Genomic DNA, 15,017 nt, shown 5'->3' with positions numbered 1-15,017 from the left:
GTATTTGTGGCCAGAGGGCTCAATCGTCATGAAGGGGGCAGGTAGTTTGGAGGTGGAAGGCCCAGCCACCTCCACAGGCTGTACTGAGCAGAAACTTCTGGGGCAGGCTATCTGTGATTCCTCCTCCAGCCGGGTGCATACAGGGCACTGCCCTGTCCCCTGGCAAAGAAGGGAAACCTCAAGTGGTGTCAAGGTCTCTTGTCCCCTACTACCTTGCCATTTCTACTGACCACCAATGGCTGGAGTGATAGAGTGCTGGCCTATACGTATATTCAGCAGACACAGTGGAAGCTGGACCTGGCTGTCAATGGAGGCAGCCAGAGCTCGTGTGATGGTGACAGCATGATGCAAACAGTGTTGGTGGAGTCTTTCAACCTTTGAGTCAGTTTGCCCAATGCCTCTGACAAACTTGCCAACTGCACTGCTGTATCAGTTTGTGCATTTTTATGAACATAATCATTGGCCCCACGAGGACCTCTCCTGCCTTGGTCTCTGGCACTCCTCCAAGTGCCAGCAATTTTGGAGCATTTCTTCCTCAACCAACTGCAGAAGTGTAGCAGTGATGTGCTGACTGGCATGTGCTTCTGACTCTATCCATCTAAAATAATCACGGAGCTTTCAATATCTGAGCTGGTGGAGTGTGCAAGAGGCAGCCTTCCCTGTACACCTTATGAGGAATCTGTGGCTTCTTCCTCAGAGGTGGAAGAGGAGATATCTTACTGGGATATCCTCCTCCTGCCAAGACCTTGCAGATGCAATTGCTACTTGAAGGAGACAAAAGAGGGAATGTGTATTAAATAAGGGATAGAATTTTGGGGGTATTAAGAATAATGTCAGTATGGTGGTATGGGAGAGAAGCACAGCAATGGGCTATGACTCAGTGCCATCCTCAGGCCAGTCCGACAGGATATGCACAGTGCATAGATAACAAAGCAAGAATGAGAATTCTTGCTCGGCCTCATGGAAAGAAACACTCCACGAAACTTACCAGAATTGACACTTAGCCAATTTGAGTCTAAAATCAGCTCACGATAGTTATGCTAGGATAAGATGAACACTACCTTCATGGCTTCTTTTAGTCTATGATTGTGAATAGGATTAAGGTTTTTCTCATACAAAATCAATATATTACAAAAATATTGTGACATAAAACCTGAGGATTTACAGAGGTGTTGTGGCACATTTTCTTACAGCATCAAATTAATGACTACCAGATGGCTTTTTGGTTGAAATATTTTTCATTGTTAGTTATTGCATTTACATTCTATTATTTCTTTATCTTTGCTGTGGTAATGACCCTTTCTGCTATTGCTATTGTAATCTTTGTCACAACACAGCCATCTACAGGAAATGAATGAACGACTACAGCATGAGAATAAGAAATTAAAAGTTGAAGTGGATGAGAAGAGAATAGCAAACGAGAGGCTTAAGGTAAGCTGTCTCATTCCTCAAAGGCACTATACAAATGGAAAAATTGTAAAGTTTAGATGTTGACTTGGTGTAGGCAAATCTGGTCCTGAAAGATATCATTAGAATGAATGGGTTATCAGTATATTTTTGAAAGTTTTCTTAATCTTCTGTTGAAAGTATTTTCTACTTACCAAAGTTCTTTTGTTAATAGGGAATCAGGAAAGCTCTGAACGTAGATTTCCTCCAGGGACACTCTGAGTGCAACACCTGAAAATATCACTGTCCATTTGTCCCATTATCGAACCATATTAATTTGTGTCTCTTTTCAGGCTTTGCACAGTCATCCAGGTGAGCATCCTAATATCATGCGTCAAATCCGGACCCCATTTCAGGATGAAGAGTAAGTATTTATCCCTGAATATTGCCATTTTTCATTTCCTTAAAGTTCAGCTATATGTTGGGATCCAGCATGATTCACATGACCATTGACATTAAACTGCAAATGGGAACCTGTTCCATTTAACAGTGATGCACGTTTAAGTAATTTCTGAATCATAAACAATTTACTAATGGCTGAGTGAGTTTGCACAATAAATAACAGACATAAAGACCAGGTCAGCAATCTGTGCTGACTTAACACAAGTACAGCTGCCCTTAGTAGCTGTAGGTTAGACAAGAGACTTTTTTACTAATCACTATTAATTGATCCTTCCGAGAAGTGTGTCTTTGCGTATGTGTGAACATTAGGTGAGGGCAGGGTTGAGCTTGCCTGAGATCATTAAATAGCTTGCTAACACTCTATCAAGCATCATGCTTGAGTAATGGGCACTTGGGCGAATGTACTTGAGAGCATTCATTACCTATAGAATGGCTATGTTGCAAAAAGATATTCAGCGATAAGAACTAGAGAAAAAAAGGAAGACAATTGACTGATGAATGTGGCATTACTTATTCCAGCATTTTTATGTCCTTCCCAGGTAATTGCCGTACCAGATATTAGATGGATATCACCTGAACAATTCAGATTTGATATGCTAGAATCAAATTCTAAACTTTGAAAATCTGGAAAACAGTGTCATGATGTAGCATATTCTACTCACCTTGTAGAGTATAAGGAAATGTATGTGTGGAATTCTGATTGCTCCATTGATTAAATACAGACCACAAAACATTACCTTTAAAAACATCACTGAACCATGATACAAATATGCATTTGATGCAAAGTTATTAATCATTTGCCAATGAATAAGCCACAACCACCACCAAAATAAGTTGCTGGAAAATACATTTCAAATTTCTTTGACCATCCATGCTGTTCCATGCCCTAGCCCACATAAAATTCAAACAATTATGAAAATAATTGTCAATAAACACCAAACCTTATTCTACTTCTTTAGTTCGATGCCTGAAGGCAGATCTAACCGACAATGCCACAATCTCCAAGCAAGTAGGCACATCCCAGCAAGTTTTCATCCTTGCCAAAACAGGGGTCAAACTCCATGCTGTTGGCATCATTTTGCTTTACACCATGCAGACAAGCTGCTGTAGCAATACGTGCTTTTGCACGCATGCAATAGTCTGGAGCTAATTCGACAATGCCTGCAGGTTTCCCTTGCATCTTATGGCTCACCAAGAATCTCTTCCACACTCACCACCTGGTATTGGTGTTGGTTGGAATGGTTTACAGATTGATGATCAACATATGTGGCTGCCATATGAATGCACCTTCCTTTGCTGTCAAGCCCTGGAGTGAGACACAAAAAAGATTCTGGCTCAGAGAAGGCATATTGCCAAATTCATCAGCCACTTCACAAGTTGTACCTAAGTGAAGCTGTAAAACTCGAGAACCACATCTACAACAATAGACCATTGTCTGACATTAAAAACAGCATTCATTCTGTGATTGCATTAATGAAGTGGAAAAGATTGGCTGGAATATTTAGTGTCAAATTATTGAATTATTATTGAGTTGAAGGACCCACAAGCTGCAGATTTTAAGACAACCAATGACCTGGACCTTCACTTAGAATATCCAATTGCTAAACTTCCAGACCATCACCGTAATAAATATATGTTGCTACAAAATGTGATGCATATTATTCTTCTCAGAGAAATGTAAACCCAGGCAGATGAGATATTAATCTTCTCCCCAGTATCGTGCTGCTATTTTATAATCTTTACCATGATGAGCGATAGATCCGAATAGCTTCATTAATTATTCTCAATTCCCATTTTTAACGTGTCACAAGATATATTTTTCTACATTTGCATCTGCATTCTCTACACTACAACAGCAACCATACGTCAGAAGTGCTTCATTTTCTGCAAGGCACTTTGAGGCATCTTATGGTTGTGAAAACTACCATTAAAATGGAAGTCTGTTTATTCTTTCTTTTCTTTCAAGTCATTCTGACCCCCAAGTTTTCTCTATCCATTTTGGGCAAACTGGTATCTGAACTAGTAAATTGTGAGAACTGATTTTTTTTTCATTTTGAAAGAATAGTCTGTTTAAGCAAGCTAATCAAGTTCTATCCCTGCTGTTTCTAATTTATTGCATATTCTGTTGGGGTATTATATTGGGCAGTTACTTAGATTATTTCAAAAGTAATTACTGTGGACTTCCTATCTTTGAACGTCAAAGCCAGTAGTGGCATGAGGTAGTCCTTTGTGTTATTGCATGAGTGTTGAAACTGACCAAAGTCTTGGGCTGATGTTACTAAAGTTCGTCAAGTGTTGAAGAGAAAGAATGGATTCAAAAAGTCATTGAAGATGACTGTATATGGATGCAAGAAGATAAACCATTTTTGAAGATTTTCTGGCTAAGATTGGATAGTTAATAATAGACTCTGGTAAGGATATGGTTAGAATACACTAACAAAGCATTGAAAAGGACAACAGTGTTGTCAAGTTGAAGACTGCAGAGGAGTTAAAGCAGTGTAATGTATCACAGTCATAATTTATGTAATTTGTGACTTTGAATAGAGAATTTCATTCCTTTAGCAGGTTGGAGAGCTCATTTCAGATATTCAAGGAGCCATTATCAAAACAGATGGGCATCAATTTTGGATATGATAACCATTCTATGACCTAAAAAGGCAAGTAGGAGATGGTGTGGCAGTTTTGACAGACAGAGTGATTGAGGTCGGGGTTTTGAGGAAAAAAATGGGAACAGCAGTTTTGAAAGAAATGGAAGTGATACCCAAGTCAAAGGGAACCATTTGGTCATCAGCCAACATTAAGGTCAGGAGGTGAAGTTAGGTGATCAGGTGTTGGAACAGTATTCAGAGTGTAATGAGGCAAACATTTCCTTTAACTTCCCTTCCAATTTTGTTTGCTGTTCTTTGTCATTTTAAGCCTTGCAACATTCCTGGACCAACAATCTATCCCTGGCAACAAACTCTGATCACCCACCTGAAAATGCATGAAAGTGACGTTAAAAAAAGCTTGCAGTGTCTGTGCAGAGAAACAGAGTTAAGTTTCTCAAATCCTGAAACTTTAACTGTTTCTCTGCACAAATAAGGCTGTTGATTTTTTTTTCTCTTCCCAGTTCACTATTGATGCCTTCTTGTTTATCACTTGGTGGGGACTGGGAAATCCCAGCATTGGTTACATTTATTCAGTTTTGTACATGGCATTCTGGTACTCCATCTTTATTACCCCCAAATCAATATTTTAGTTCTGCACAACCTACATGAGCTCCTCCGTAATATTTAAAGTTTCATAAATGAAAATGGAGGCCTATGGTCAGCAGTGTGCCACAAGGATCGGTGCTGGGTCCACTGCTTTTTGTCATTTGTATAAATGATTTGGATATGAACATAGGAGGTATGTTTAATAAGTTTGCAGGTGACAGAAAGATAAGAAGTGTAGTGGACAGCGAAGATTACCTCAGTGTACAACAGGATCTTCATCAAATGGGCCATTGGGCTGAGGAGTGGCAGATGGAGTTTAACTTGCATAATTGTGAGATGCTACATTTTGGAAAGTCAAATCAGGGCACTTAATGGTAAGGTGCTGGGGATTGTTGCAGGACAAAGAGACTTTGGAATGCAAATTCTTAGTTCCTTGAAAGTGGAGTTGCAGGTAGATATAGTGAAGAAGGCATTTGGCATGCTTGCCTTTACTGGTCAGTGCACAAAGTGTAGGAGTTGGGACATCATGTTGCAGCTGTACAGGACATTGGTTCGGCCTCTATTGGAATACTGTTTGCAATCCTGGTCTCCTTGCTGTAGGAAGGATGTTGTAAAACATGAAAGGGTTCAGAAAAGATTTACAAGGATGTTGCCAAGGTTGAATGGTTTGAGCTGTAGGGAGATGCTGAGTAGACTGGGGCTATTTTCCCTGGAGCATTGGAGGCTGAGGAGTGACCTGACAGGGGTTTGTAAGATCATGAAGGGCATGGATAGGGTAAATAGGCAAGGTTTTTTTCCCTGGGGTGGGGGAGTTCAAAACTAGAGGGCACAGGTTTAAGGTGAGAGGGGAAAGGTTTACATGGGACCTAAGGGACAACTTTTTCACACCGCAGGTGATGCATGTATGGAATGAACTGCCAGAACAAGTGGTGGAGACTGGATGGGTACATCAATAGGAAGTGTTTAGAGGGAGATAGGCCAAATGCTGGCAAACAGGTCTAGATTTATTTAGGATATCTGGTTGGCATGGACGAGTTGGACTGAAGGATGCGTGTCTATGCTGTATATCTCTGACTGTATGACTTTAAATAAGCTTATGGCAAATAATTGTAGATGCTGATTTCTAACATTTAAAAGTTAGAACGGTGTATTTTTGACCTGTAACTATTTATGATCACATGTTCAAGATGCGAAATTAAGCTCTGTAATTCATTTATTTCTGCAAGTTTAGAAGGATAAGTCTTCATTCAGCAGTGAAACATTGCTTGCCTGTCTTTTTACTCTCTTGAATCCTGATAGTTAAAAGTATTTGTGAAAGCATTTACCTGAAACCTAATGTAGCTGCTTAATAAAGTGACAGGATTTGTCATTGATTGGTAATTACACCACAGAAAATCAATTCAGCTGCTTCTTACTTAAAAGAAATCTACAGTTTTCCATTATCCAGTGTAAAGGAAAAAGTTTAATGAATGACTGACAACCAAAAAGTCACACTCATTCTACAATCAAATGTTGATCAAAGAAAAATGCCAATTAACCCTATCACCACTCATAACAATATTTGTTTTCATATTTCATTTAAACTGCTTCATATACTGAGAGAGTATGTTGTGCAGGAATTTAACTCCAGCTGGTAAGCAAATGTGTAATTTAGTTACAAAAGGTTATTACAACTGAGAGCAGGAGGGCTTAGAATCAATTTTCTGCAAAATAAACCTTAACATGTATTTAACCTCTGTGCATTTGACTTACAAATTAACTAAAAATTCAGTTGTATTATAACTACCCATTTCTGAAGCAAAAACCGAACAAAATTTTTATGTTTGTTCTAAGCAAGAGAAATACTGAGCTCTGTAATTAATAATAATGACTTGTGATTAGCCATTGAATTGTGCACCGTGGATGATACTATAAAAAATGTCCAATAAAAAATAGGAGCCACCTGATCTTGTCACTTTCATGTCTGTATTTATAGTTGTCATTCAACAGCTAAACACTGAAATTATTTAAAATTATTGAAAAGGACTCATCAAATATTCACCTCTCCATGGTGACTTCATGAATGGAAGAGTTAAACTATGGCTTTTTATGCATTTAATGTTCATATTTTAAATTCGATGCTTCACTACCTTTACATCAGGTTTCACAGCATATACAGGTCATTTGGTTCAAATAATCCATGCCAGTGTTTATGTTCTGTTTGAGTTTAACCCAAACTTCGTCATGTAAATCTGTCAGCATGACTCTTTATTCACTTCTCCATCATATGTTTCTCCAGCCTCACCTTAAATATATCAAAACTGTTTGCCTGATCATCTCCCTGTGGTAGCAAGCTCCACAGTCTTACCGTTCCTTTGATAAAGAACCTTTTGAATACCCTATTTGATTTCTTGGTGCCTATCTTACATTGTTAGCCTATACTTTTGATGTTCAAACAAATGAAACACACCATCTGTGTCTATTCCATCAAAATCTTGTATGGTTTCAAGGTCCTCTGTTAGGTCACACCTGAACTTAACTTTTCAGGAGAAAAGAAACCCATGCTTTTCATCCTTGTTGGTAGGAATACTTGCCTTTCTGATATTATCCTTGCAGATATCTCCACTGTCTCTCTACCCTGATTAAAATATAATGGCCAGAAGTATACACAATAATTAAGTACCATCTCACCAAGATGCAAAGAAATTTTAACATAAGTTCTTTTCAATTTTATACCGTTAGTAATAAGTCTGAGAGTTTGATTTGCTTTTTCTGTGACCTTCCTTGCCTTTGTCTCAACTTCCATGATTTATGTATTTATATTCACATTGTTCCTGCACCCTTTTTGCTATCTTATTTTTGAAGTAAAATGTAACTTCCTATTTTTCTTCCTAAAATGTAATATTTGACTTTGTTGGAAAACACATGACAATTATATGCTCATGCTGCAAGTTCATTACTGTCTTCTTATAATCTGTTGCAGTTCTTCTCAATGTTGACTATCCCACCACAGATTTAGAATTTGTGGTTTTGATTCCATAGTCTAAATTATTAGGTAAGTTGTGAACAATAGTGGCCCAAATACTGAAATGAGCAAAAACAGAAATTGCTGGAGAAATTCAGCTTGTTTGACAGCATCTCTGGAGGGAAAGACAGAGTTAATGATTCAAGACTTGTGACTGCTCGTCAAAACCGGACGCAACTAGATGAAGGTGGGATGTAAACTGCTTACAGGTAGGGAGGAGGAAAATGAGTGAGTGAGTAGGTAGAGACAGACCCCAGAGAGAAAGAGAAAAGAGGGTAGACAGACAAAAGGATTGCTCATAGTAGCCCAGGGAAGAAGGGAAGCTCAATGGGTGATGGGTCCTATGAGTTGGTTGACTGTACTGAAAGCAGTCTATTTCATGACAGAACCTGAGGTAGCAGGGGTCTGCCTTACTGTTTTCTGTCTTATAGCCAGCTCACAAACTGTTCAGCTACTTATCCCCTGAGGTTACATGCTCTGACCTAGTTAGTCTATTATGCGATAGCTAAGAGGTCTTCTAGTAGTGGTAAACTTTGTTGTAAAAGAAACGGATTCTGACTGAGAAGTGATGTTGTTTCCACCCATGCGCTGTTCTGTGAATGTACCTCCTTTTGTCAGTCCTAGGTTGAATCCCAGAAAGCAATTTGTATTATATTAGGTTTTAGTTTTAATTTTTAAGGGTTCTTTTAGTTTTCTTTTCATTTAAATGATACTTGTAGGCTGATGCCTTCAATTAAAACAAATCTTCTTTGTGTCTCCCACATTTCATTCCTCAGAAAATTAACAATACAGAGGGACGTGTAATGTTAACTGTGACTCCTAGAAACTTTTACTTAAAATATAATCTGTTTGAATGAAGTCTGGAAGTAATTTCTTGTCATATTTATCATAGTAAATTAATGTGTTCAGCGCATGTTAGTGTTCTAGGAGAGCCAGCCTTAAAGCAGTCTAAGACTGAACTTTGGAAAACTCCACAAGTTCTCATCCCTTTTAAACACCTGAGATCAAATACTGAATTTTAATCTTGTCAAATTATTATCATAGATTAAACAGAAGATTCTGATGTTAGTTTACTTATTTCTCACATACTTCAGATATTATTTATATCCACCAAGGCCTCCCTAAGGCAAATTGTGCAGTGTGGGCTGTGTTATTGTTTCTGTCACCCGCTCCCTGACTTAGCTCTTTGCCCTAGTAGGATTCTTTATCCTGTCAGCTTACTCCTGCTAATCTTCTGTCCTGTGTTTTTCTGCTTACATCTTATCTTATGAAAAGACCTTTCTGTAACTGAAGTTTTTTTAATCCTTATTTAATCCATTCAGCTACCCTTTTATAGCCCTTGGTCTGACCCAAGGCAGCCAACTTTGTTATATTCCCCTTCGTCCTTATACTCCTCTGCCAATAGATACTGGCCGGGTAGCCAGCTTCGAGTTGTGAGGGTACTTAGATATATCATCGCTACCAGTTGCTGTAGAAGACAGGCTCTTACCTTATGTGTTTTAGCCCAACATTTTTCGAATCCCATACACCTTGCTTTCTCATGTGTGCCCTTCTGGTGCAACGAACCAAACAGATTAAGTTTAGAACGAATACCAACTAGTTAATAACCAAACGTGGAAGATGTTCCTAGTGCATGAGTGTGTCTGCCCATTTCTCCCCAATTCCACAAGCCCATTTATCAGGTGGAGATATCTATTTATTCACCATCACCACCCAGTTCCTTAACTAGTTGCTCAGTCTGTAATGCTTTTTGTACTCATTGAGCCTCATCTCAAATACTTACAATTGTCCAGGCAATGGTAGGATTACGTAGGAGAGCTGGCTCAGATAGGTGTCAAGCTTTCTTTAAAGCCTTCCTTTACCTGAATGTCAGCTGCATCCCTCTTTCTGTCAGTTCAATCCTTCTCATCCTAGCCAATACTCATGTCTATAGAAATGCCACATGGCTGGTTGTAGGACAGGAATGATTATTCCCATATTGATACACTTTATATAACATAATAATGCAATATCTTCCTGTATCTAGATATACGGTGTGAGCTGATTCCTTTGCAGAATATATTGCTTCCATTGCACATTCAGCTGTTATATTGATCCCGCACCGTGCTTCGTATGTCCCATATAGGGGAGACGATGGCCTCGTGGTATTAGTCGCGAGACTATTAATTCAGAGACCCTGGTAACATTCTAAGGACTCAAGTTCAAATCATGCCTTGACAAATAATAGAATTTGAATTCAATAAATATCTGGAATTAGAAGTACAATGGTTACCATGAAACCATTGTCAATTGTCGGAAAAACCCTCCTGATTCACTAACATCCTTCAGGGAAGGAAGCTACCATTCTTGCTTGGTCTGGTCTACATGTGACTCTATACCCGCAACAATGTAGTTGACACTTAACTGCCCTCTGGGCAATTAGGAATGGGTAATAAGTCTGTGACACCCCCATCCTGTGAATGAATGAACAAAATGATCATGTATGGATACACCACTGAAGAGTTTTCTATCCCGCATTTGTCTAAAGAGGTAACAAGGTGTAGAGTTAAATGAACACAACAGGCCAAGCAGCAGCAGAAGAGCAGGAAAGCTGACGTTTCAGGTCTGGACCCTTCTTCAGAAAGAGATCTCAAGAGGTGTTACTATATAACCCTTTATTTCGAGTGCAAATTGTATATATTATGATACCTTATATATAACCCCTAATTACCACAATATTTTTTATATGAAGCTTTATAGGTTATTCTATCAGATACAACTGGGATTGCCAAAACATGAATGATTAAAATAATTTATAATATATTCATCTTCATTTTTATAAATACATATTAAACTCTCGAGCAGGCAGCAGGCCAGGCCATGCTGCCTGTGTTGTGACAAGTTAAGCAAGTCTACATTTGTTATCCACAGGGCTACCTCACACTCATAAATTTGTTGCAGGTTTTCTCTTGTCTGCTCAAGCATCCATTATCCATAGATGCTGCAGACATCATTGCAGATTGCATTGTCTGTGACACTTTTCTGTACATTAATCAATGTGTTGATGATTCCGTAGCACAGTGGCCAAGCTCTGAACGATCTGTCAAGAATTGGTCCATAGTGAGCCTTCTTGGATCTGTTCACCTTTTTCCAAGCTTTTCACAGTTGAGAACTTAAAGTCTGAACCTTTTCACCTACTGTTGCCAAATCAGTTGAATTTACTGCTGAGGTCTCTGTGTTAAATGCTGTAGCGACATCATTAACCAGGCTGCATTTCAGTCGACTTTTTCCCTGATCAGGGTATTCAGTCATTGCTCCCACTCATTGCTCCATAAGCATATTCACCACTTCCCCGTTAACACATTTCTGGTTTTACTAAATGTTGCTAAACTACTCTGGCATGCAGCCCAACTTGGAATTGGTGTCAAAACATTTCTGACTAGCTATAGATGAGCATGGCTGCAGTGTAGGAAAGCTGCTCGCAATTGCTTGTCAATGTAATAATTGCTGGCATAGGACAGTGACTTAATTACTCATTTCTTCTCCTTCCAATTGTGCAGTGTTAAGGAAACCATCACATGGTGGCTCACCATAAAATTATGTAGACCCTAGATGTTGGCAGTTCCATTGTACATTAACATTTATTGATAGTTTCTCAGGTGTTAGTGGGGGAGGCAGTTAGTATCCCCAAAATGTATACCACTGACATGGTTGGCATAGTTCAGTCGCTCCAAAGACTAATTATTCTGCAAATCATAAATCATTTTGTGACTTGCTTCAATAGCAATCAATGCTTCCAGGATCTCTGCCTTTTAATATCCACACCAGCACTAGTATCTCTAATCGTAAGGTCACATCCAATTGGGGCAAACATGATTTTCCAGGTGTCAGCTTCACCATTACTTTATCCTCTATTCTGGATCCCACAGCTTGTTCTGTTCCTGCCTTTTCTTCCACACCATATATGATCTGCTCATCCCTAACTTCTGTCAAAAACTCTGTCTCTCTCCTCCCCTCCATCTGTGTCTCTCTCTCCTTCTTTCTCTCTCCTCCTCCTCTCTCTCCAGTCACAACAACGTAGGTACACCTACACTCGGTTTGTGACAAATGACTGCACCTCCCAGTCGCGAACCACTTCAACTCCCCCTCCCACTCCTTGGACGATATATCCGTCCTGGGCCTCCTCCAGTGTCACAACGATGCCACCCAAAGGTTGCAGGAACAGCACCTCATACTTCAGTTGGGAACCCTGCAGCCCAATGGTCTCAATGTGGACTTCACAAGCTTCAAAATCTCCCCATTCCTGAATTCATCCCAAAACCAGCCCAGCTTGTCCCCGCTTCCTCGACCTGTCCGTTTTTTCTCTCACCTATCCGGTCCTCCCACCTCACTGACCAACCCCCACCCCTACCTCCTACCTACCAGCCTCATCCCTGCCTCCTTGACCTGTCCGTCTTCCCTTGATTGACCAATCCCCATCCTAACTTCCCACCTACACATCACCTTTACTGGCTCCATCCCCACCTCCTTGACCTGTCCATCTCCTCTCCAGCTATCTCTCCTTCATCCACCTTCCATCTGCCTCCCCCCACCTCTCTATTTATTTCAGAGACCCATTCCCCCCCTCTATTTCTGAAGAAGGGTCCCGATCTGAAACGTCAGCCTTCCTGCTCCCCTGATGCTGCCTGGCCTGCTGTGTTCATCCAGCTCCACACCTTGTTATCTCATCACCCTTCCTGTCTTAAGTCATATGAAGTTAATCCAGTGACCCTATTCAGACCTGCTATGATACTAGACAGCAGATCTGTCCATTCCTGACCTGTTTCCTGAGGGCTTTAAATGGTGCTCTTTTTTAATGAATCTTTTAATACATTCGCACAACCCATGTCCATGGTAAAGAATGTAAACTTTTTGTTTTATTCACAGCAACTTACAAAATTTCTTAATCAATTGTCCTGTAAAATGTGTTCCCTGATCCATGCCCACTTGCAATGGTATTCCTCACCTAAGTGTTACTTCTTCTAACATCACTCAAGCAAGTTTGCATTGAACAATCTCAAGTCAGACTTTGTACATTGATTGATAACAACCAAACAATCAATCTTTCCACAACTTGATGTAACGGTTCAGTGAAATCTACCTGTAACTATTTGCATGGCCCCTTTGATCAGGGCTGGTGTGATGTGGACTTCCCAACTTATGTTGGGCACACACCAGGTATTGCTGTCAATGTTTGGCATTGTTTTTTTTCCCATTCCCTGCCACCACCAATGCCTGACAATTGATTACCAAATTGGTTAGGATCTGTTCACTTCTGGAGTGCTTCAACCTTTATCATCACTTCCTATGATGGTAGTCCAGCACTGATCCCTTAATTATTCACACTGTATATGCCCTCCTCCTGATGTGATGTACCTCCTCTGAGTATTTGCTGCCTTATAATTCTGCACTAACCCAAATATGTATCTATTGATGGTGTAAGTGTTAGCCCATTGAGTGCAGTAGCACAATGAGTGTAGTAATCTGTACCCAACATTATATTTTCTTTTCAAGAATCTTTTTTAAGATTCTGTTTCTTCTCTGCTCTGGTCCTGCAGCTGTGGATAGTCACTATCAACCCGTAACAGTATTGCCCACTTACAGATCACCTCATCGACAGCATTGCTACGTCTTGATTACCTGCGTTTAGACATGAATGCTATAAATACCAAATAAAACAGACTTTAAAAATCCTATTGTTCACTTTTTGTTACACTATGTCCAACCTGTGGATACCCCATATTATTCGTGTCATAGTTCACAAAATGTACTTGCTCTAACCCAAACTTCATTCCATGTTTACCACTCTGATCTTCACTCTCCTTTCACAAAAAATTATATAAATCCCAAAGTAATACATTCAAATGAATTACGCGCTCAAAAAATTATTTTAAGTTTGTGACACACAATATATTTTCTGTTTTTATCTTTTCTTCTAAGGCATTTATTAGTACCAATTTGTCTCATTTACGAGTCTTGAAGAATCTTTACAGTGCAATAATATGATAGAATCACACAATACAGAAGAGGCCCTTCAGGGCCTGCCAAAGCTACACTAAATTTAAATTAGTCCCACTTTCCAGACTGGGCCCATAATCTTAAATGCTATGACATTTCAAGTGCTCATGCAAGTACTTTTTAATAAAGGTTGCAAGGTTATCTCAATTACTCTCTGAGCTTCCCAGAGCCCCATCACCCTCTGGGTGAAAACATTGCTAAACCTCTTGCCTTTTACTTTAAAATTATACCTCCTTGTTATTGCCCTAAAGGAAATAGCTATTTTCAATTCACCCTCATAATCTTATACACCTCTATAAAGGCCCCATCAACCTTATCTGCTCCAAAGAAAACAACCTGAGCTTATCCAGCCTCTCTTCATAGCTAAAATATTCTATCTCAGGCAATATCCTGGTGAATCTCCTGTGTACCCCTTCTACTGCAAACACACCCTTCCTACAGTTGGGAGACCAGAACTTCACATCGTACTCCAGCTGTGGTCTAACCAAAGTCCGATACAGCTCTACCATAACCTCCCTGCTCTTTTAATCTACACATCGACTGATAAAGGCAAGTGTCCCTTATGCCTTCTTAACTATCTCATTAAGCCGCCCTGCCATTTTCAGGGATTTGTGAATAAACACCCCAAGATCCATCTGTTCTATTCTTACAATATTATTGAAAGAGAAATCAAACATTTCTATTTGATGGCAGGCACTAACATCTCTTGTGTATTCATTCTTTGCACTTAGAATATCGTATTTTTTAAAATGTAACTTTCTAAATTCTGTTAGACATTTCACTTCTCAAGATTATTCCAAATTAAAGCAATGATGTTCTTAGGCCAATAGGTTTCCTTTAATTTTAAATATCCTATTTCTATATTTACTGTTTCAATAGAAACTATTTATGTGTGCGAGTGTAATGTCTGTGCATTTGTTCATTTTTGAAATCTC

At 39.4% G+C, this 15,017-nt stretch overlaps 1 protein-coding gene across 1 annotated transcript in view; it reads left to right on the top strand.

The window, feature by feature from the left end:
* LOC125459774 (golgin subfamily A member 4) overlaps positions 1-15,017 on the top strand; it is a 709,733-nt gene that overhangs the window by 644,110 nt on the left and 50,606 nt on the right. The window contains exons 39-40 of the mRNA XM_048546606.2: positions 1,338-1,431; positions 1,740-1,810. Coding sequence (XP_048402563.2) covers positions 1,338-1,431; positions 1,740-1,810 — 165 coding nt within the window. The remainder of the gene's footprint in view (positions 1-1,337; positions 1,432-1,739; positions 1,811-15,017) is intronic.

The sequence above is a fragment of the Stegostoma tigrinum genome, chromosome 16 (assembly GCF_030684315.1).
Source record: "Stegostoma tigrinum isolate sSteTig4 chromosome 16, sSteTig4.hap1, whole genome shotgun sequence".
In the NCBI taxonomy this organism is placed as follows: domain Eukaryota; kingdom Metazoa; phylum Chordata; class Chondrichthyes; order Orectolobiformes; family Stegostomatidae; genus Stegostoma; species Stegostoma tigrinum.
This window is presented reverse-complemented; position numbering and strand designations above follow the sequence as displayed.